Below are 23969 nucleotides of genomic sequence, written 5' to 3'. Positions count from 1 at the left end.
CCCACAAGCCTTCTACCAGGAAGATTTATTCCAGTAAGTGGAAGAGATTCTCCATTTGGGCCCGTGAAAGACATACTGATCCTTATCCAGCACCTATTTCGGCAGTATTAGAATTTCTTTCTCAACTGTTCAGTCAGGGGTCAGCTGCAGCAACCATTATAGTGCAACTGGCAGCAATTTCTACCTTTCACGTTGCTTATGAGCCCAACCTTATGGCTCATAGGCTTTTGTAGAGCCTTTCTGAAAGGGACAATGTTACTCCAACCTCCAGTCTTTGGTCCAGTAATGCCATGGGACCTCAATTTTGTATTACAGAAGCTCACCTCGACTCCCTTTGAGCCCGCAGCTAAGTGTGACATTAAATTCTTGTCATGGAAGACAGTATTCTTGGTAGCCATAACTTCAGCTAGGCAGGACTCTGAGCTTCAAGCTTTATTGATTAAGCCACCTTATTTGGTGTTTCACAAAGACAGGGTCTTCTTAAGAACCAATCGTTCCTTTATTCCAAAGGTTGCTTCTGTTGTCAATATCAACCAATCCATTCAGTTGCCTGTGTTTTTTCCTGAATTTTCTAACAAGGCAGAGTTTAAGTTTCATCAGCTAGACATTCATAGACAATTGTGTTTCTATTTACATAGGACAAAAGATTTCAAGAAATCAGATCAACTGTTTGTCTCGTTTTCAGACACTAGACTTGGGGTTCCTGTTTCTAAAGTAACCTTGTCTCGCTGGATTTCCAAATGCATCTTATTTATTTCTGCTTCCAGTGGCAAAGAATTACCATTTAAAGTGAAGGCTCATGCTACACGATCTGTGGCTACCTCAACTGCCTTTCAGGCTAGGATTTCTATGGATGATGTTTGTGCAGCAGCAACATGGGCTTCACCTCATGCTTTTATTAGTCACTACAAATTAGATCTGGTCTCTAGAGGCAGATCTTCCTTTGGTTCCACAGTGCTCAAGGGTATTTTTCACTGAGCCACCCAAGGTCAAGGTGCTAGGGACGCTGTCCCATGGGGTAAGAATGAAGGCGAGATTGGACTACATAACATCAAGAAGTTATGTACTCACCACAACGTTCGATGTATGTAGTCCATCTCGCCTTACATTCTTACTAACCCCCCCTCCTTACCCCCTCTTGAGGGCCTGGAGATATAGTCTCTAGGTGTCAGTAGTCTTGTCTGTTGGGGTTGTTCTTCTTCTGTGTGTGTGCACTTGCAGCAAACAAGATTTGGGGAATGGGCCTGTTGCATGATGGGATGCCTCTTAGCCACGAGACAATTGAAGATTCTGTGCTAGAGTATGGCAGAGTCAGAGCCGAGGTTCTGCTCCGAACCCAGGGGTAAGAATGTAAGGTGAGATGGACTACATACATCGAACGTTATGGTGAGTACATAACTTCTTGTTTCTGCTCATAACTGTCCAGACAGTCTTTGTTGCCAGGCAGTAGTCAAGGCTAGTGGTTGTAGAATTTCAGAGGTAGAGGTAGTCTGAATTTGTGTGGGCATATCTTACTGTAAGGCTAGGTTATGTTGTTTTGTGGTCGCAGTGAAAGGGTTATTGTTTTGCCTAGCTGAATTTCTATGATTCGGGAAGGGACAGCTGTTTCTCAAATGATTTTTCCACCCTCCGGTAAACTACAAGTTACTGTTTGAATTAGTTTGTGTACACATCTGTATACAGTAAACTCTCAGTTAAGCGTTGCACTTATTGACTGTGTCATGAACGATGTTTGGAGTTGCAGAACAGATAAATATGCACCTATCGTGCTAAAAGGGTTAGAAAGAGATCATGATGGAAGGACGCATACTGATCCAGTAATTTGGACAACTATTTTGCCATGCATTATTCTATGGATGCTATATATATAAAATGAATATTATTTCTAAGAATTGGTTCCTTTTGCATGATATAGCAGACTTTAAAGAGAAGTTTGACCAAATAGATCTAATATGAAGAACATCTTGGAGAAGGGATGCTAACAAGAATTATAGTGATGGGGACCACAAAACTAACAAGTGTGCTCATTGTAAGGAGTGCTGTTATATGGAGGAGGGCTACGAAGGATTATTATGGGATAAAATTAGGAACTGGCATAAAGCAGGTAGGTATTGCTGTTACAGTTCAGTTCCAAAGTAGTCTGCCTTGCGAAATGCACTTCATGCACTGTTTTTTTTACATTGGTAAGGTGAACAATTATTTGAATAAAACGGGTATATCAGCACCTCTACAGTATTAGTAAAATGACAATAAGTGCCCTGGCAAGGCACTTTACAGAATGTGAACAATTGTTTTTTTCCATCTCTTTCAAGGGTAGAATCCCCATGGTCATCCTGTTGCTAAATTATGACCCTTTTACTTAATTTTTTACCTTGCTAGCATTATACTTTGTTTCTTACAACAGATTTATATTCCTGAGTTTTACTTTTTCTGCCAGTCATTAAAAGTTGCCCAGCAAAAGGCAGGTACCTTGTTTCCTATTTTGTTTTGCTTTTCTAATATTTTCTTAGCACAATTTGTGTCTCTGGGAACTGCAGTGCACCATCATATTCAGTGAACTCGGGCTGTTTCACCAAATTACAGCTGTCTTGACCATACTTGGTATGCACCTGCCCGGAGTCCCAAACTCCAGGTGTTTATGCACTGGCTCCCATAGTAAAACCCACTCTCATACCAAAGGGATAGCTATGTGACTGTAATTATAAATTCACTGTTTCTAGTAAGGAATCTTCTCTGTTCCTTCATTGTTTTTGTTTTGATTAAAAATCCGCTCTCATACCTAAGGAGACACTGTCCTTTTGAAAAGGAGACTCTGCCCTTGTATTTGATGGATTAGAACACAAAAGCACACAGTTACAGAAATGTTATGCTTTTATTGTGACTGATCCCACTTACATACAATCAAATCTAATGTATAGATTATTAGTAAAGCGTAGAGGCTGCAAACTCTGCTAAAAGTGAGGAAGAATGAATTGTATACTGATGCAACAGAAACTTGCTTGAAAGAAATCCTGTCACAGTAAGCCCATTGTCAATTTCCAGATGTGGCGCCATATAAATGACTCGGAAAATCTGATTTACAGCATCAAACTGTTAAGGAAAGATACAAAAGTCCGACTTCAACCAAGCAAGTAATCTTACTACTGAAGAACACTATTGTGGGAGACAAAGTAAAATAAACCTGTCTCACCAAGAAAGGAGAGCTCTTATTTTATGCTGAAATCACATAGTATAAATGAAACAATTAATACATACTTTCAGCTGACTGACCAAAAAGAATAGTAAAGGTACTTGCATATTATTGCAACCACGCTTTCTCGCCAACCCGTTATTTGTATAATTGACTCCTTCCATGCTCCACAATCTACGCAGCCTAATGGTGGAATAGTCATAAAACAAAAACACTCATAGTATAATATGCATCTCTTTCCTTATTCTGTGTAGTCATCAAATGAAAATCCAACCAACATATTACCGCAGCCACGTTAATTATCTTACTGAGTCCTCATTTGCTCCACAGTTTACGATTCCTGATCAAAATTAAAAACCGCATAGCATAATACGGGCCTGTCTTTAATAAATCTGACCAGTCATTCAGACAAAATTTCTCTGACTGTAATACCTAAGAAAGCCTTTGATCCATAGTCTTGACTTTTTGCATACATGGTTCTGTACTGCCTCCATCTCTTTCCACCCTAAACTGTAAGTTTAACTGTTAATAAAGTTTTTAAAATGCTCCAGGAACCTGAATGGGAGATGAAATCCCTGCAAAATAACAATGACTCCAGTTTCAGTTAGATAAATACTGTAAGGAGAATATATCTCAGATATTTCAAATTAGTGCCGTTAAATCCAATGCAAAAAAAAACAATGACTACTTTCTCAAAAATACAGATAATATGCTGGTGAGAATGTGTGGTTTCGAAAACACAAATAACGGACTGGCGAGAAAGCGTGGTTGCTGTAATATGCAAGTAGCACACACAGTAAATGTTTCTGAACGATCCTGCTTGCAGAACATCCCTTGCGCTTTCTATTGTAACATTGATCATAGTGAATAACTAACAGGTCCAATAGTAGTAGGAGCAATAGATTTCTTAAAAAAAGAATTTACAGTCATATTTAGGCATACTGCCAATAAATGTAACTCCGTATGTATTGCAGGAGGTGTCATTGCACGGTACATTACAGGTGCTGCGTAAAGCACTTTTGGTTAACTTTAGAGACTGAAAGAGTATGGATTTCATAAACCTTAGTCATACCCAGACTTAAGAATGGGGTCCATTCCTGTCATGGTATTAGAAACCCAAAAGACTTGGAGAAATTAAACCAATAAATCTGTTTCTGTATAGCTAAGCTAACAAAGCATGAGAATATGCTTGCTTCAGGAAAAGAAACAACATTCTAAGTCACATGGACCTAGACCCCATTTTAATTCAAGATGGATTCCGTTCTTGATTTATTTTCTCATAAAAATGTAATTTTGTCACACTTTTATCCTAGAAGGTTTAGAAATGTTGCAGAAAATAAAAATTTGAACTTTACTACAGAGGTAACTTAGATGGCATCTTGGCCTCCACAAAGTAAGTGTAGCAAGATCCTATAGCTCTGGGATCCTCTTGTGCCCGTGGAAACCCTTATCCTGTTCATTTGATGTCTAGTTTTCTAGACACATTGGGCATCCCAGTCTTCCTTGTGTACCCTTCCCTTGGGGTTGAACTGGGCTTCAGCTTTCCCCACCCTGCCAAGCTCTTTAGCCAGGTATACCCTTCCTTGGGCAGCCTAATATTCCAAAACTGTTTGTCTCCTTAGTTGTAGGGAGGTCTGTAATGAACTCAGTTCCATTTCCTTGTTGGATGGTTGCTAACTAGCTGGCTAACTTGGTGCTGGTGATTTCACCCCATCACCATCGCCAGGGAAAGCACCAGCTTATCTGTCTAGCGGTTAAATCATCAGACTGAGAACTCCTAGTTGCAGCTTATAGTATAGTCTGGGTTCTGTTGTGTATGATCAAACTAATTTAAATGTCGAATTTAAAGCAGCAATAAAAAAGTTCAAACTTGCACAATACAGTAAACAAAAAATATTAACTGAAATAGAAAACTTATTTCCTGTCCTAATATTAACACTTAATCCCCCCCATAACACTAGCCTCAAATTCATCTGAATAGTGGCAGTGCTACAAGAAGGTTTTTATTAAGGTAAAGTGTAGGGTTAGGGTTGAGGGTAGGGGCAGCATTAGTATTAGAATTAGCACCCATTACTAAAGTGGGGTTCTGTCTTCACTGTACCACCTCAGTAATGACACTGCCCCTTTCCTCAACCCTAATTCTGCACCTTACCTTCATAAAAACCTTCTCGTAATACTGGCACTACATAAGACACACTCGGGCACACAAACAACACTGTCCCCAAACCTGACCCAGACCCTAACCCTAAAATACACAAACTCTCACACAAGCATACAACACACATCCTTCACTCATCCCCAGCCCTAACTTGCATACACATGCACAAACACTCTCACCCCTCCAACCCAGCTTACAAGTCTCAGCATTACACACCATTGACATGTCCACCACTTGGCTATTCATACCGTCGACATTAAACCACACCCCTTGCATTTGTCAAAGAAATGGCATTCAACAAAAGGTGGGAGACTCATGGTCAGGCACTAATGTCTTCTCCACTGACATTAGCTCTGACCCCTACTCTCCCTCATCAACCCCTCCTCTGGTGTCAGCTCCGTGTCATCAGGCTCTACATTCACATCATAACTCATCACTGCTACCCCAACCTGGTGTTTCCTGGCCCCCAGCAGTGGATTTGCTCTCTCCATGCCACATGATTGGGTTCAGTGTCATATTTTTTTTGTTTTTACTTTTTTTTTTTGTTTTTGTTAGAGTTAGAATCATGGCATCTTATCCCCGCTTTGGTGACTGTCTAACTGATGTACCTGACATCTCTTAATTCAGAGTTGTGGGGTATCATTGTTCCCATCTCCCCTTATTCTGCACTGCTTCAGTAGCTTCACGGTTTACAGCAGCATTCTGTTCTGCTTCCTCTCAAGCATGAGGCACTAGGCAGCCTTTGTTTGCCATGATAGCAGTGAATTTGTCCAGCTCCTCTCATATCTTTAACCATATTTGTGGATATTACTGGGTCCTTTACCAGAAGCAGTATAAAATGCTGCTGCCCAACTGCCATGCTTCAGTTGTCCTGACTGCCATGAATGTATACATTGCAAGTCTGGGATGGGGACTGAAATCCCCTTCCCCACAATTCAGACCCGTAAAGCCTTCTTTGGCAGGATTAATCTTAAGTTAGGAAGAGAAGAAAGCCTCTCTAACAGATTACTTGTCTTTTTAGGAGCTGTTCCTGTTACTCCAGGAAAGGAAAGGAAACCACGCAAAAAACTAAGAACAAAGTGTTGGGGTCAGTTGTTGCAAAGGGCACAAGCAAGAAAAAGCAAAAGGTCAGCTATCCGTTCTTCCATCCCATCCAACGCCGCTTATCCAGGAAAGGAGCTAGCAGCTAATCACAGACATGCCTTCACCTCAATGACCTCTTCAAGGTGCGTGCAGAGCTCTGGATCAGGCCTCCTATACGGTTCTGTCTTTTGACACTTTTCAGCAGGTGTTTTAGGCATTATTTGCACATCCTGTGCAGTGACGTCAGTCTAGTATTTTGGTCACCCAAGGATTTTTCTGTGGTGTAAGACACTACAAAGTCTGGTATCACTTTTATTGACAACTGCTATGAAATGTTGCCCATCCTTAAGCCATGGCAGTACACTCTTCTCAGAGGTAATGAAGAGCTGTGGACTTTCAAGAACATGCTTGCATCCTCGGCTCTTTTTTGAGAGGGCTTTAATCTAATCCATGTTTACTTTTGGAAGGGTTAGACCAAACAAGTGCTAGGCTGGACTTAGCAGCCAGTGGGTGAATTTACTGATCCAGTTAAGTTTTCAGGTGGCTGTAGATATGCCACACCACCCACTACTACTGTACTTAGACTCTGTGTAACTCATATAAACAAGCAGGGTAGCTGGTAGTGGCATTACTTTCCATGGGGACACTTAACTAGGCTGTACCGAACTCCTTTTGCTAGTGATGTAAACGTACTCTTGGTGGATTCCCTTTCTAGGGTTACTGTCCCCTTAACACAGTTGATTTACATGCAGACAAAAGTTCCGGATGTTGCTGCAATGGGCATTTTTTCAGGTTCACCATCTGTCATCCTGTCAGATGTCAGAGATCTGCAGAGGTGGTTTTGCTGGCACTTGGCCCCTAGAGGGTAAGTATTAGCAGTTGTCTAGCCAGTAGGTTTCTCAGTCAGCAGCTTAGATGCACTTACAGCAATGCGGCTGAGGTTCTTTGAACTGAAATGCCTGGTTATATCCAGGCACCTTCCAAAAGAAAATACTGTTGCATACATCCAGAATATTTTGAATTGTGAAGTACTGTAGAATGCAACAACACTATAAGTAAAGCTTCAAGTAATTCCCATTAAACAGCTGCAGCCAGTGGCAGCCTACACAAAGGTCACAAGCTGCTGCACAGGTGATATGTTTTATCCGGTTATGTAAATATAATGGTCAAAATTCATATGTCTTGGGCTTAAAAATGTTTGTCCAGGTCACAAAAGAAGCCAGAACCTCCAAGTTTAATATTGTCAGTTCATTTAGATGGATGTTTTTTCCAGCTGTGTGGGAAATAAAGCAGTTCAGAAAGCAGCTGGTCTTTCTTAGTAATCCAAAACAGTCTGCTTGATGAGCAGCAAATACAGTAAGTTGCAGATTTTTTCATTGTAAGCTGTTAATTCTCCAGCAACTGTAGCGTAAAATCTCAAAACTCCAAGTCAGCTAGTTCCATAGCAGTACTGTAGTGAAACAGCATCACGGTAGGAAAAGAGCAACAGCGCTGTGGAATACTGAATCTACTAAAGTCTGCTAACATAAGCAGGATCATGGCCAGCGCACTAGCACTGAGTCAGGGTAACTGTGCTGCCAGTGACCCAAGTTCAGGAACAAACCTAGGTCACTGGTAGGATTGGTCTTTTGGGAGATAGACGGACGTGATTAATGGCCAGCTGTCCTATCCTGGGCAGAGAGTTTGAGGAAATGTGATGCTTCTGTGACCTTTAGTGGGGACCAAGAGCCCCACAGGTTGTCATCTCCTCTGACTGCAGGGGGTGGCAGTGACATCTGTCATCATTGCATTGCCAACTTCCTTATGTAGGGACTTTGAACGGCCATTGTAATAATGATGGCTCCTGCCTTCATACCCATAATTCTGTTACTGGACACCTTGTTCCACGTTGCTGCATATGAGCTATCATTGAAGTTAATTTATTGACAAGGTGGAAGGCTAACCTAGCAAAGGGTCTGACAACCCAGAAACAAACCCCTGTGGTGCAATCATAATATCAACACACTTTACAAAAAAAAATGCAAGTTTTGACCAGAAGTAAGAGAGTAATCAGCACAAATTTGTGATGAAAGCAGCAGTCATAAAATACAACCATGTCACATGATGTAACTTAAAACAGTCAACTCTAATAACATTCATAAACCATTAAATTATTTAACTTCATAATGCCTTATTTGTAAAATGCAATGCAAAAAAACATTCATTTAACCCAGGATGTACAGTGGTGTTTAATCTTATTTGCCAATATAATTCCTCACAGTTAAGATGTTCATCTGTACTTTTCCCCTGCGGGGGTCCTTATTAAGGTAGTCAAGTACAAAAAATGTAACGTGAGTTCCATTCATGGAAATGTTCATGCAGAGCACTAGTCTGTTTTCTACTTTTAATGTCTAAAAAATGCAAAAAATGTAACGTGAGTTCCATTCATGGAAATGTTCATGCAGAGCACTAGTCTGTTTTCTACTTTTAATGTCTACAAAATGTTCATATATATTCGGTCTCAGTCTCTTGGAGGTTTCTCCAATATAAAAACGGACAATCATGACACTGAGATATATATATTACATTTCTTGAGGTGCAGTTGAAACTGGCTTTTGCCATATATTGTACATCTTGGATAAAATGGTGTCCCCCACCAATATATGTTTACATTGTGGGCAAGCACCGCATTTATAAGTCCCTTTCTGCTTGAATCCCTTTGGTTAGACCCCCCCCCCCGTTTTCCAACAAATATTTGAAAGCACTGTATTTTTTGTAAGAAAATACTGGTTTTGATCCTAACTTGTCGAGGAAGTTCACTTCATTTAAAAATAACCTCCAGTTGTTATTAATACTTTCAATAATAGCTGGGACATCTAAGCTATAAGTAAAAAAAATAAAAGAGGTTCTATTACAGAGATGATTCCCTGGTAAACCTATCTCCTCCATCCACTTGGGTCCCAGGTCCCCTATTCACCTTGTTTTTATCTTTGTCTTTATCATTTTCACTGGGGACCCCCAAAAATGCATTGGCTTGATTTAAAATAGGGGAGTTAGACCCCTAATTCCCTTTTGTTAACAACTGCCATTTTAATATCCATTAACAGTTCTTCTGGATAACCCCTAGCTAGAAACATATCCATTAACCTACCACATTCTGACAGAAACACTTCATTATCGGACACCATTCTAGCTAAATGAACCAACTTGTCCTTGACTACTGTTTTTTTTGCTAACGAGGATGCCAGCTGGAAAAGTGGAGGTAAGAATTAGAAAATGTGGGTTTACGATAAATATTGGAAACAAATATGTTCCTACCCAAACCTTTACCAATAAGTATGTCCAAAAATGCTATCTTATCTTGGTGAAAGGTGCAAGAAAGACAAAAATTCAACCATATTGTTAATGTATATAAAAAATTCATAAAGCTTTTCCACTATCATTCCATAGTAAAAATATATCATCCATAAATCTGGTGTACATACCCCAAACCCTAGCATATACACTAGGGAGTCGACATTCTTCCCATTCTGCCATAAAATAATTAGCAAACATAGGTGCGCATGCCGCACCCATAGCTATCCCTATGGTCTGTTTGACATATTGGTCCTCAAAGTACAGAAAGTTGTTTTTAAGCACAGTTTCCTTAAGGTTAACTATTACGTAAATACCATCATTGTCAAGTTGGGTGTGTTTAACCAGTTGTTGTTAAAACCATTGGAGACCTATGTCATGAGGAATAACGGATAATAAATTGTCATCAATGGTGACTAAAATTGCATCTGGTTTAAACACCGCTGTATTTAGCATTTTTTTAAAAAGTCATGAGTCCTTACAAATCTGCCAGGCATTAATTAACCCATTCTTTAATTTTATGTATAAAATGTTGCTATATAAAATATTTTGGAGCATTTTGTGTCTACAGTGGGTCTAAACGGAGGTTTAGAAATACTCTTATACAATTTGGGGACCCCAGATATGCTAGCAGTTACTGGTTTGTAATTAACCATGAAATCAAATCATTTTTGGAAAGGAGGCCTTCCATTAGCATGTCCTGTAAACATGCATCTATTTTAGAACATAGGGCATGTATCTCATTTTTTTGATATGGTCTCAAATGTACCCTCTAGCAGTAGGGCATTCATTTGATTAGAATAATCAACCTTACTCATGACAGCTATTCCCCAACCTTCATCTGGCTTCATAACCCAGATGTGGGTATTGGTCACTATATTGTGTAGTAAGCACCGTTCATTCTTATTTAAATTACAGAAATTCACTTTACAAGGGCTGCTACAAATGTCCTGAATATCCATTTCACAGAGTTTCCCAAAAAAATTTTAATAGTTGTTGCAGTGGGGCATTGAAAACACTAGGCCGGTGTAAATAATTGGAATCCACTGTATTCTCTTTTCCATTAAACCAAAAAGTTAGATTTAGTTTCCTCACATACAGTTTTAGGTCAATAATAGTACCAGTAACATCCACCCTTCTTGATGGCACAAACATAAACCCCTTAACCAAGAAATCAGCATGAACTGCAGACAGTTGTTCGTCTGAGTAATTACAAATGATAAAATCATTATCAATATTCAACACAAATTCAGCCATCATATTGTCAGTACCTTCAATAGAAATAGAACACTTTGGCTCCCTAGTTAATTCTTCTTGTAGTAATTCTTGGGTTTCGCTCCCTGAGCTAAATATACTTTGTTCGAATTCCATGGGTGGTTCCGTTGATGGTAATTCCTGATCCTTTTGGATTTCCTCACCATTTCATGCCCTAAAGGGGGTGGTGGTTTCAGCATGGCTCCTATTTGAATGCTTGGTTTCCAATAGGAGGATCTGAATCAATATGATTAGTGGAGGAAGTGAGGTTGCCTTGGTAGCCAGGTGTTTTTTGGATATACTCTCCCTTTTGTGTAGTCCTCCAAATCTCTTCTTAATTTAGCTGACTTGCGCTCAAATATTTGGTTGCAAGTGTAATCAGCCATCCGGAATGCGTTTAAATAGTCAGTCTCATAATGGTCGAAAATAAGATCCTCCCTAATTAATTTAAAATATCCAACTGGGTAGAAAGCTATTCTAGTTCCATATTGTTATACTTGACAATTGACCGCAGAATTTTCAAACCAGCCCTTTCAAATATTGCATGTAGTTCATGCAACAAATCCGGATTGTGTCCAGCCCCATTTGGAAAATCTCCATAACCTCAGTCCCTTAGGGACACATTTGGACTTTAACTAAATAGGAATTCTCCAACTGGATTTTCTTATATTTTAGTAACAGTCTGTAAAACTCTTTCAGTTTGTCCAACATAGAAGTCAGTACAAGGACTGTATTATTGCCGGGTGACCCATTTATATCCAAATTAAAATGAAAACCTTGATTTTTCCACGTAGTGTATAAAAATTGATTAGAAGCTATATTAATATGGTCCCAACTTGACTGACCTGTTTGTTAGGTTAACGGCAAACTGAGCCTGTTGTTGCTACATTTTCTGTTAATAACAGAGTGTAATAAGGGCAGTGAAGGAGTAACCCAAGCAGTAGGTTGCTGATGCATCTGCGTATGCTCAACAAGCATGTTAAGGTCAGCCATGGATGAAGTATATTCTAGCCTTTCACTTGTGTTCTTAATTCATGGTTTGTCCTGATGTTTGTTTTGTTTTTTTATATGTTATGTTCATAAAGCACTGAACTGATTGGGAATGATATTACCTACACTGAGGCTGAACAAATAGCAAACCTACTGGCCAACTAAATTCAACTCAGACTTTACCCATTTCTTTTCTCCATCTGTCCCACAAGATATATCTGAAACCAATTCACCTCCAGCAATCACACAAGACTAAGAACAGTAATCAAACGCTAAAAGTACTGCATCAGTGGGTCCTGAAAATATCCTTTGATGCATCTTACATAGCATGAAGTACAATTTAGCCACCCCTCTAACAACACTGTTCAACCTCAGGCTCCACACAGGTTTTATACAAGTGAATCGAGAACAGCAACAGTTATTTTCCTGCATTAGGGTGGATCTTCCACAGACCTATAAGTCTGACCAACCTCATTTGCAAAGCCATTGAAAGACTTATGGAATTAATCAGTAAGGACCTGTCTGTATGGATTTGTCAAGGGTGGGTCATGCTTACTCAACCTGGTGGATGTTTAAAAATACATGCAACTGGAATAACCACAGAGATACTTTGCTAAAAGGATACAAGGCCTGAACAACATGTCCTGCATGGACCGACTATGAGCCCTGTTACTGTACTATGTATCCTACAGACTATTAAGAGATGACCTGTGTCTGGCATACAAGGCATCAGCCGGCCTGTTACTGATGGATTTACTACATATTAGCAAGTCAAATGGCATCAGAAATGCATTGTTTAGGGATCTAAACCTCTTCTGTAACTTTAACAGAACAGTGCAGGGATGGCTACATCTTGCAGAAGATGCCACTACTCTGGAAACTTGGGTCTGTGAATGGGTAATAGAAAATTTACTCCAGGACTGCCCCTGTGCTAGAGATTGACAGAGGTAGCTCCTAACTGCTGTGTCCCACTCATGGATCCCCTCAAATTATTTGATGATATCCCAGTTATTCTCACTAGGAGTAGTATGTAATTATGGACCATCGGATGGGGAAGGCAGTCCAACACCAACTGGGATAGGTTAATTTAAGCACCAAAGGAGACATTTTTCTTGACTTAAAATAGGCACCCAAGGGCAAGACTAGGTGTATTTACCTATGAGCCTGTAAAGGAGCATGGAAATGTATTCCCTTTCATTTTATCTGACTGTGTGTGTGCTCTTGCACCTTTCTGTCTGCACGCACAGATCCATATATTTTTAATTAAGCTTAATCATTTTTAGATACAAGAAAATGTTTATGAAAACACTTAGTTCCTGTTTTGTCTGTCTGCATTTTTTTGCTGGGAAAGTTCAGCTGGGTTGGAAACCTGTTTTCAGTGGAGGCCTGTAGAGAAAGCTCCAAAAAAATATGACCGTAGTATGCATTTCAACAAATGTTTGTTTGTCTTTTCGGCTTTACCCTGTTAGGGGTCGCCACAGCAGCACTCCAGTCCGCTAATGATTGGCAGTCGATTTTTATGGTGCCGAGTTGACAGCTGCAAAATATACAGTACAGTTGAACAAATTTAAGTGTAAGATACATAGGCAGAATAGAATAATGTGTAATATCTGTTCATACAGTAAGGAGCACAGTGGAGTATTGCACAATAATTGCATGATTTTATAGTAGCATTGTGCCAGATATTAATCGGTAGGTAACATGATATATGCTTAATACAAATGGCAGTAGAGCATCTCACATTCCTGAAAATACAGTATTTGTTTTTTGAGAAATGAGGTTTGTGAAAGAGGACATACTGAACTGGGGCTGAGGGAAGTTGAGGGATATAGTACTTCAAAGGAACTTAAAGATGAGTATCTGAGGTTGTAGTAGCAAGATCTAATAAGAGAAGTCCTGTATAACTACATGGGGAAAGGACGTGTAGGCTGAGGAGGTTTATTAAATTGTTAATTTGCAGAAATAAAACCCATACGGAGATGTGTACTCTTAGAAACTACATATGTATACATTTTATTTGTTCCATATTTCTTGCTCTCTTGGCTTCTTTAGTTGTTCTTTACCACAAGAACCTTTCCTAGTATAGTCTCTCTGCCCACCAGTTTGTGAACACTAAAAGAGAGCAGACCAAAGTGTGTGGTGAGCGGTTTTATTTTAAGCTGGGCTACTCTCCTTACAGCTGTACTGTGGGATTTATTGTTCGTACTCAGGATGTCTAACCAGTAACGATATTCTGCAGCAATATTCCAAGTTGTACGTGATTTCCTGTAGCAGTGATCCTGCTGGCCGTTTTTATGGTGAGTGTATCACATGGATGTATTTTCCTTTTGCAAGACTTGAAGATCGGTATTGTAATGAGCATCTCCTTCAGTTTTTCTGAAGAGGTAGGGATAAAGCCCATTTACACTGAAAAGTAGAAAGTTGCCTCCATGGTGCAGAGGGACAGAGCTCTGACTGCAATCCATGTAATCTGTGTTCATTTAGTGGAGTCTGCTGGAGGGTGCGAATTATCCACATTTTGCCAGCTCATCTGTTCCAGGAAAAGGAGAGGAATTCCCTGCCAGGATTATACTTGTACTGAAGACTTAGGAGGTCTAGCCTACCTGTCAAATCACTGGAAAGGCACTAGGAGATCATCTGGGGAGATATTTCTTCTTTAATATAATTGCATGGTGGGGTTGGGGTTGGAGCTGTGGGAAGAGCCTAAATAAAAATCTCTTCCATTTCTGTCTGAATATGACCATACCAGTTTGTTTTTATCTCCTCTGTACCCTATCCCCAAATTGTACTCTCCAGAGCTCCTTGCTTAGCAGGTTGTCAGTCTATGTGGGGTTTTGGTTGCAGAAGATGGAGACGGGGCTTGAAGATGCAATAGATTGCAGATGGTAGGGGGGATTGGGGGATCAAAGCTGTAAATTAAAACAAAGTGACAAAATATTAGCATGTCAAATGGGAACATATTTATTTCATTTGTGAAGTAAATTTACTGTATTACTTCTCTGATGTTTAAAGTGTTCCCTGTTTTTTTTCTTACAGATACTGTACGCTGTGTTACAGCAGCGCATCAGGCTTTGTTGGTGCCCAAGAATGTCTCATTTTACCCTAGTAATCATGAGCGTTATCTTGAAGGAAGTATTGACGTGTGGTGGATAGTTCATGATGGGGGCTTGCTTATGCTACTTCCTTTTCTTCTCAAGCAACACAAGGTAAGAACAGTGTGTACCAACCTTTGTACCTTGTGTTTGTGAGGTAAACACCTTGACCATTATGCCAATCCCCCACCTCCACTAGTTGTTAAGCCTTCAATCCATTTTGTATTAATTCTTGGTTGCTAACTTTAATTGAATTAACTTTTGTTGCTGTTTTTCTAATTTTATGCAGTTTGTTTCAACCAGCATTATATTTTGCAGTCATTGCCCTCAATGGAGTTCCAGCAGATTAGAGAATATAATGCCTGTCATGAGCCCCCTGCTTTAATCAGGTTTTCATGCAAGTCTTCGAGTTTGGCTTTGTTTGAATTGCGTTCAAATATTCACACACTAATACAGACTCCTGTTGATATATGTATGTGTGTGTATATGTGTGTGTATATATATATATATATATATATATATATATATATCTATATATATATATATATATATATATATATATATATATATATAAGATCCGTACAGATGCTCGACTGCATCTTTCACCAAATCCCAATTTGATGAGCATACTTGTGTGAAAGTGCTGTTCACAGAAGCAGCACTTTCTCGTAAGTATGCTTGTTTCGGTCATACTACGGTGCGGTAAGGGAAAATTCCCTTTTCCCCACTGCAGTGTGACCTCGGAGTGAGAAGTAGAGGGGTGTGGGGGGCTCGGGGGCTTGCCCCCCCTGCATTCAAGTAGATTTTGTGGTTTTTTTTTTTTTTTTTTTTTAACATACTTTAGCAAAAGCACTTTTTCAGTGAAAGTGCTTTTGTTAAAGTGTGTTTGGTGGTAATGGATTTGGGCTTTTGATCTTTCTATCAAAAGCCCTAGATCCATATATATATATATATATAGATATATATATATAGATATATATATATAGATATATATATATAGATATATATATATAGATATATATATATATATATAGATATATATATATACACACACACACACACATATGTATATTATTATTTTTGATGTAGTCGTCTAGTCTTGGGTACACTGCAGGATGATATATTATCTGGGACTTGGGCCTGTGGCACTTAAGTCTGCCCTAGTGAGACACTAAGCAGCTTTCACTTTGATACTTAACTTTTTTAGACTCTTTAGGACTTTGCATTAAGGATGAATGAGCATATACAGGCTGTATTAACACTAGCAGTAAATAACAGATGTTCTATTTGGGCAGATCTGATTAGACTTTTCCCTCAAGGTAGGGCTTTGAGGAATAAGTCAAGTTTGAGTCAAATAAATGATTCCGTTGCCTATTAACTTTGATGTAGGGCAATGCAAAGGATCCAGACCCTGAACACAATACAAGCAACAAAGCCTAAGTTCTGAATGTATTTATTTGCATAAGGTCTTTTTACCTTCCTGTAAGGTATTTGGAACTCGAGTGGAAGAGAATCTGCTGTTAAGAACTGAAATTCTATTCTGCAAGTTAGTTGATTTCATAAACTAAAATAGAAGGCCTTGCTTTTACCCTGTTGTTTCATTAAGAACTTGTCGAGGTAATGACTTTGATTAAAGAATGACCAGGCTTGTCAGCCAAGAATGCCATGAATGTATTGTAAATAACAGAGCTTTTTGAATTGAGCTGACTGTGCCTTGTTCTGCTTTGAGAAGTGCTTTCTGAATTGGAAGAAATGAAGTTAAAGCATGCATTAAGGTTTGAGTCTATGGGATGGAGAATGAAGTTAAAGCATGCATTAAGGTTTGAGTCTATAGGATGGAGAATGAAGTTAAAGCATGCATTAAGGTTTGAGTCTATAGGATGGAGAATGAAGTTAAAGCATGCATTAAGGTTTGAGTGTATAGGATGGAGAATGAAGTTAAAGCATGCATTAAGGTTTGAGTCTATAGGATGGAGAATGAAGTTAAAGCATGCTTTAAGGTTTGAGTCTATAGGATGGAGAATGAAGTTAAAGCATGCTTTAAGGTTTGAGTCTATAGGATGGAGAATGAAGTGAAAGCATGCATTAAGGTTTGAGTCTATAGGATGGAGAATGAAGTGAAAGCATGCATTAAGGTTCGAGTCTATAGGATGGAGAATGAAGTTAAAGCATGCATTAAGGTTCGAGTCTATAGGATGGAGAATGAAGTTAAAGCATGCATTAAGGTTTGAGTCGATAGGATGGAGAATGAAGTTAAAGCATGCATTAAGGTTTGAGTCGATAGGATGGAGAATGAAGTTAAAGCATGCATTAAGGTTTGAGTCGATAGGATGGAGAATGAAGTTAAAGCATGCATTAAGGTTTGAGTCGATAGGATGGAGAATGCATCTCTCTTACCAAGAGCTGTCATGAGGAATGAAGAAGCAGAAGCTTTTTTGTCTTGATTGCAAGAATTTATAACAAACAAGTCCAGTTCATAGAGTATCCGCATCTGTTCAGTCTTGAAATATACATATTCCACTTTCGTTTTGTATGGCAGAATTATCTTTCTGCTTTAAAGCATGCTGTAACCCTTTTTGTAAACCTGAAGTGTAAAATGCTGGGAGATGAATGTTGAGTTCTAATGCTTTCTCCCAGGTCTGACATTTGTCTTTACACAGTTAGAAAGACCCAGTTCATTCCTGTTTGAGTTGAAATGCATTCTCCCAGATATGAGCCGTTTCTGCAGAGGTGGAAGGGTCTTCAAAATATGTCACATCTTTGTAAATTGCTTTAATTCGCTAGAGTGATATGAAGTGACTTCTTTAAGGGATTCCAGTTTCTTTTCATTGAGAGCTTCCTTGAAGTGGCATCCTAAGCATAATCTAAATCTGCTACTAGGATTTTAGATGAGGAAAATATTTTCATTCCAGTGCTTAATTGTGCTATGTCTGCCCCATAGCAGCCACGGTGGTGCGAGAGGTTCTGTGGTTCTTTTCTCAGCTGTGGTGCCTTCTGTGCTTTCTGATAGCAGCCACGGTGGTGCGAGAGGTTCTGTGGTTCTTTTCTCAGCTGCGGTGCCTTCTGTGCTGTCTGATAGCAGCCACGGTGGTGCGAGAGGTTCTGTGGTTCTTTTCTCAGCTGCGGTGCCTTCTGTGCTGTCTGATAGCAGCTGCGGTGGTGCGAGAGGTTCTGTGGTTCTTTTCTCAGCTGCGGTGCCTTCTGTGCTGTCTGATAGCAGCCACGGTGGTGCGAGAGGTTCTGTGGTTCTTTTCTCAGCTGCGGTGCCTTCTGTGCTATCTGATAGCAGCCACGGTGGTGCGAGAGGTTCTGTGGTTCTTTTCTCAGCTGCGGTGCCTTCTGTGCTGTCTGATAGCAGCCACGGTGGTGCGAGAGGTTCTGTGGTTCTTTTCTCAGCTGTGGTGCCTTCTGTGCTGTCTGATATCCTCCCTGCTATTGCGTGGATTTCTTCCACGTGCACCTGTTTCCGCCCATATTCCAAAGACATGCACTAGATGGACTGGACATTTTCTTCCACGTGCACCTGTTTCTGCCCATATTCCAAAGACATGCAGTAGATGGACTGGACATTCTAAATTGGCTGTAGGTGCAAGTGAGTGGTACTGATGAATTACCGCAGCATGGCTAGCGACCTGACAGTGTAAACCTTCGCTTGAGATGATTGTCACTGTTGAAGTGACACCCTGACCCCATGTGCAAAAAGGGGAAAAGGAGTTGAGGATGGATGTAGTTGGGAATGTGAATTGAGTTCACTGGATCTGCAAACTGGTTACATAGATTTGTGAGATTGCACTTAATCTGTCATTGGTTCAGTAGGTAGCAGGCTATGATTTCTTCCACCAGACCAGGTTCTTGGAGTCAGTTTCCATTGCACCATAAGAAGAGGTACTGCATTTGTGAGTGTGCCATCCTTTGGATGAGCACTTGACCATGGTCTCATCTATACCTCTCGACGGTCCCTGATCTTCTGAGACATCCTTGGTTTTGACTCAGATTTTAGCTCTGTCCATCTTAATCCCTCCTAAAACTTGACTTGTGTAGAACAGGTAATGAATTACACGTAACTCTAATTATTGACATTTTTATTATGTGCTTTTTACTTCAGAAAATGTTTTAATTTACATTCTCTTGTCCTGTCAATGCATCAAGTTAACAGTACTAATACTTAAAAGTGTCCCTTATTGTAATTTGTCCCTGATTATTTCTGGATATGTCTAATTCTGTTGAGATTTGTCCCTGATTGGTTGAGAGCTGTGGTCTTATTTGCCTTTGTTAATGGTAGCACAAGTGAATATGAATGAGTCAGTGGCATATTTAGTGGAAGGAGTAGGGGTACTAGATTAAAAAACTTCAAAATCCACCCCCTCAAAAAAATATTTTTTTCACAGGACATTATCAGCATAAATTGCATCTTCATTTAAAAGAAAAGTCACATAAAATAACATTATTAATGTCTCAGCATTTTATGCTCATCCAGTTCCAGTAATATGCCTCTATTATGTTATCAACTTTACCCCTTCATTTGCACCTGACACATTTATTTTTTTAAGCTTTTCTCTTTTTCTGTATGATCAAATACAATTATTTTATTAATACCTTGCAGGTATTTCACCCTAGTACTTTTTCTAGTAACTCCCCAAACTGTTCAGACCATTTGCATTCAAAAATAAAAGTGTTGTTTCTTCAGCTAAACAGCCTTCATTTAATGTGTACCCAGTCTCTTCCTTTGCTTCATCTCATGTTTCCCTTTATTGGTATCTTTTGTGAGAAAGTTTCTACTGAAAATCTGATATACTAGCTTCCTATTCTATTTCCTTCTGCTTAAAATGGCTTGTTTCATATTTCCCTGTAAGCTTTGCCAACTAGGAGCATAATATTTACAATGTTGCTATGAAATTTCTATTTTCTACAGTCACTGTTGCATTTTTCCCTTAATGATTTCTTAATTTGTATTATATGTAATCTTTTTTTATTTGACTCTCCACCCCTGTAATTCATCACAAAAATTCTCATAAATTATTACTGTTGTCATCTTAAAAGGAAAAAAAAATAACACTGGTTAAAGCATAGTCGTAGTTTCTCTTGTATATAAAGTATGTCTGTTGCACTGAGAGTTTTGACTCTCATATAGTTTAAAAAAAAAATCCTTTCTGCTTCCATTTTCTTTAGCAAAAGTTGTATTTGCACAAAGTGATTTACTTTTCCTAAAATGACAGACTTTTTACAAATTTTTGCTATGGGTGGTACCATATCCTTTCTAAATATAACTTGTATATTTCAGAAAATACATTTCTCAATACTTGAATGATGTTCTCCTTTTATTTGATAACAGAACATCAGTTTATTTTGAATTAAAATATCTGTAGCTTCTTGTGATTTCTCCAACATGCTCTACATTTTTTTCTTTACGTGCAACTCCACCTTTCATAACGTGTATGCACCCATCAACTTGTGATACTAACTTCTAATGTTTAATTATACAAAATATCTTCTCTGCAACTGAAAAAAAAATTCTCAAGTTGTTTTGTCAATTGTCACCTCCCTCATAACTTCCTTATATCCATTCATAATAGCATTCATCTTCTTTCGGCTGCTCCCATTAGGGGTCGCCACAGCAGATCAACTGTTTCCATTTCTTCCTGTCCTCTGCATCTTGCTCTGTCACACCAACCACCTGCATGTCCTCTTTCACCACATCCATAAACCTTATCTTAGGCCTCCCTCTTTTCCTGTTACCTGGCAGCTTTATCCTTAGCATCTTTTTCCCAATATACTCTGCATCCCTCCTCAGCACATGTCCAAACCAACGTAATCTTGCCTCTCTAGCTTTGTCTCCAAACCTTCCAACCTGGGCTGACCCCCTAATATACTTATTCCTAATCCTGTCCATCCTCGTCACACCCAGTGCAAATCTTAACATCTTCAACTCTGCCACGTCAAGCTCTGACTCCTGCCTTTTTGTCAATGCCACTGTCTCCAACCCATATAACATAGCTGGTCTCACTACCCTCTTGTAGACCTTCCCCTTCACTCTTACTCGTCTGTCACAAATCACTCCTGACACTCTTCTCTACCCACTCCATCCTGCCTGTACTCTCTTCTTCACCTCTCTTCCACACTCACCATTGCTCTGAACTGTTGATCCCAAGTACTTAAACTCATTCACCTTCGCCACCTCTACTCCCTGCATCCTCACCATTCCTCTATCCTCCCACTCATTCACACACACATATTTTGTCTTAGCCCTGCTGACCTTCATTCCTCTTCTCTCTAGAGCATATCTCCACCTCTCCAGGGTCTCCTCTACCTATTCCGTACTCTCACTACAGATCACAATGTCATCTGCAAACATCATAGTCCACGGGGACTCCTGTCTGATCTCATCTGTCAACCTGTCCATCACCATTGCAAATAAGAAAGGGCTCAGAGCTGATCCTTGATGTAATCCTACCTCCACCTTAAACGCATACGTCACTCCCACCGCAAACCTCATTGCTGTCACACTACCCTCGTACATGTCCTGTACCACTCTTACATACTTCTCTGCCACTCCTGACTTCCTCATACAATACCACAACTCCTCTCTAGGCACCCTGTCATATGCTTTCTCTAAATCCACAAAGACACAATGCAACTCCTTCTGACCTTGTCTGTACTTCTCCATCAACACTCTCAGAGCAAACATTGCATCTGTCGTGCTCTTTCCCGGCATTAAACCATACGGCTGATCACTAATCATCACATCCCTTCTTAACCTAGCTTCCACTACTCTTTCCCATAACTTCATGCTGTGACTGATCAGTTTAATCCCTCTGTAGTTACTACAGCTCTGCACATCACATCACCCTTATTCTTAAAAATCGGTACCAAAACACTTTTTCTCCATTCCTCAGGCATCCTCTCACTTTCCAAGATTTCATTAAACAATCTAGTTAAAAACTCCACTGCCATTTCACCTAAACACCTCCATGCTTCCACAGGTATGTCATCTGGACCAACAGCTTTTCCGTTCTTCATCCTCTTCATAGCTGTCCTTACTTCCTCCTTGCTAATCCACTGCACTTCATGATTCACTATCCGCACATCATCCAACCTTCTCTCCCTCTCATTCTCTTCATTCATCAATCCCTCAAAGTACTCTTTCCATCTGCTCAACACACTCTCCTCACTTGTGAGTATGTTTCCCTCATTATCCTTTATCACCCTTACTTCCTGCACATCTTTACTAGCTCGGTCCCTCTGTCTAGCCAATCGGTACAGGCCATTTTCTCCCTCCTTAGTGTCCAACCTTTATACAACTCTTCATACGCCTTATCCTTAGCCTTCACCACCTCTCTCTTTGCCATGCACCACATCTCCTTATACTCTTGTCTACTTTCTTCATCTCTTTGACAATCCCACTTCTTCTTCACCAACCTCTTTCTCTGTATACTCTCCTGTACTTCTTCATTCCACCACCAGGTCTCCTTGTCCTCCTTCCTCTTTCCAGATGTCACACCAAGCACCTTTCTAGCCATCTCTCTTACTAGCTCTGCTGTAGTTACCCAGCTATTCGGTAACTCTTCACTGCCACCCAGTGCCTGTCTTAACTCTTCCCTAAACATCACCTCACAAGTACCCTTCTTCAATTTCCACCATTTTATCCTTGGTGCTGCCCTCACACTCATCCTCCTCTTCTTGATCACCAATGTCATCCTACAAACCACCATCCTATGCTGCCTAACTACACTTTCCCCTGCCACCACTTTACAGTCTCAAATCTCCTTCAGACTGGCCCTTCTACAGAAGATATAATCCACCTGTGTGCATCTTCCTCCACTCTTGTATGTCACCCTATGCTCCTCCCTCTTGTTAAAATACGTATTCATCACAGCCATGTCCATCCTTTTCTCAAAATCCACTACCATCTGACCTTCTGCATTTCTTTGCTTAGCACTATACGTACCCATCACTTCCTCATCCCCCCTGTTCCCTTCACCAACATGCCCATCGAAATCTGCTCCAATCACCAGTCTCTCACCCTTGGGTACAGTCATCACCACTTCATCCAACTCACTCCAAAATTTTTCTTTCTCATCCATCGCACACCCAACTTGTGGAGCATATGCACTAACAACATTCATCATTACACCATCAATTTCCAGGTTCATAAACATCACTCTATCCAACACTCTTTTCACCTCCAAAACACTCTTGGCATACTGTTCCTTCAAGGATAATGCCTATGCCATTGTACTCCATTCCACACCATGATAAAACAATTTGAAACCTCCTCCAATGCACCTAACCTTGCTCCCCTTCCATCTGGTCTCTTGCACACACAATATACCAACCTTCCTTCAGTCCTTCATATCAGCTAGCTCTCTCCCTATACCAGTCATACTGCTAACATTCAAAGTTCTGACCCTCACTATCACAGTCCTAGCCTTTACCTGCCTTCGGGCATGCCTTCCCCTCTTCTCCTCCTCCGGCAAACAGTAGCACAATTTCTGCCAGCACCCTGTTGGCCAACAGTATTGGTGACGGTCGTTGTTAACCCTGGCATCGACCGATCCGGTATGTATTTCTGTACTGTTGTCTGCATGTATGATTTGGCAAAATTTTATGCCAGATGCCCTTCCTGACGCAACCCTCCCCATTTATCCGGGCTTGGGACCGGCACAAAGAAATGCACTGGCTTGTGCATCCCCAGTGGCTGGGTTCATAGTAGCATTCATGATTAAAGCAAACAACAATGGCATAAAAGCACATCCTTGTCTGTCTTTTTCTGTTTTACTTTATTCCCCAAGAAATAAAGGAGTCTCAGATGATGGATAGGCTAGGGAAGCGGGTATATACTTCATCAACTTTTGCCATTCGGTCCTTGAAT

General features: G+C 40.0%; 1 protein-coding gene across 4 annotated transcripts in view; it reads left to right on the top strand.

Moving 5' to 3' along the window:
* Window positions 1-23969, top strand: part of LOC122810396 (solute carrier family 12 member 4-like) — a 2349234-nt gene that overhangs the window by 2060676 nt on the left and 264589 nt on the right. For all 4 annotated transcript variants that reach the window (XM_044081998.1, XM_044081999.1, XM_044082001.1 and 1 more), the window contains exon 19: window positions 15045-15214. In XM_044081998.1, the coding sequence (XP_043937933.1) occupies window positions 15045-15214 (170 nt within the window). The remainder of the gene's footprint in view (window positions 1-15044; window positions 15215-23969) is intronic.

This window comes from Protopterus annectens, chromosome 8.part1, assembly GCF_019279795.1.
Source record: "Protopterus annectens isolate FY-2018-M chromosome 8.part1, PAN1.0, whole genome shotgun sequence".
NCBI lineage: Eukaryota > Metazoa > Chordata > Ceratodontiformes > Protopteridae > Protopterus > Protopterus annectens.
This window is presented reverse-complemented; position numbering and strand designations above follow the sequence as displayed.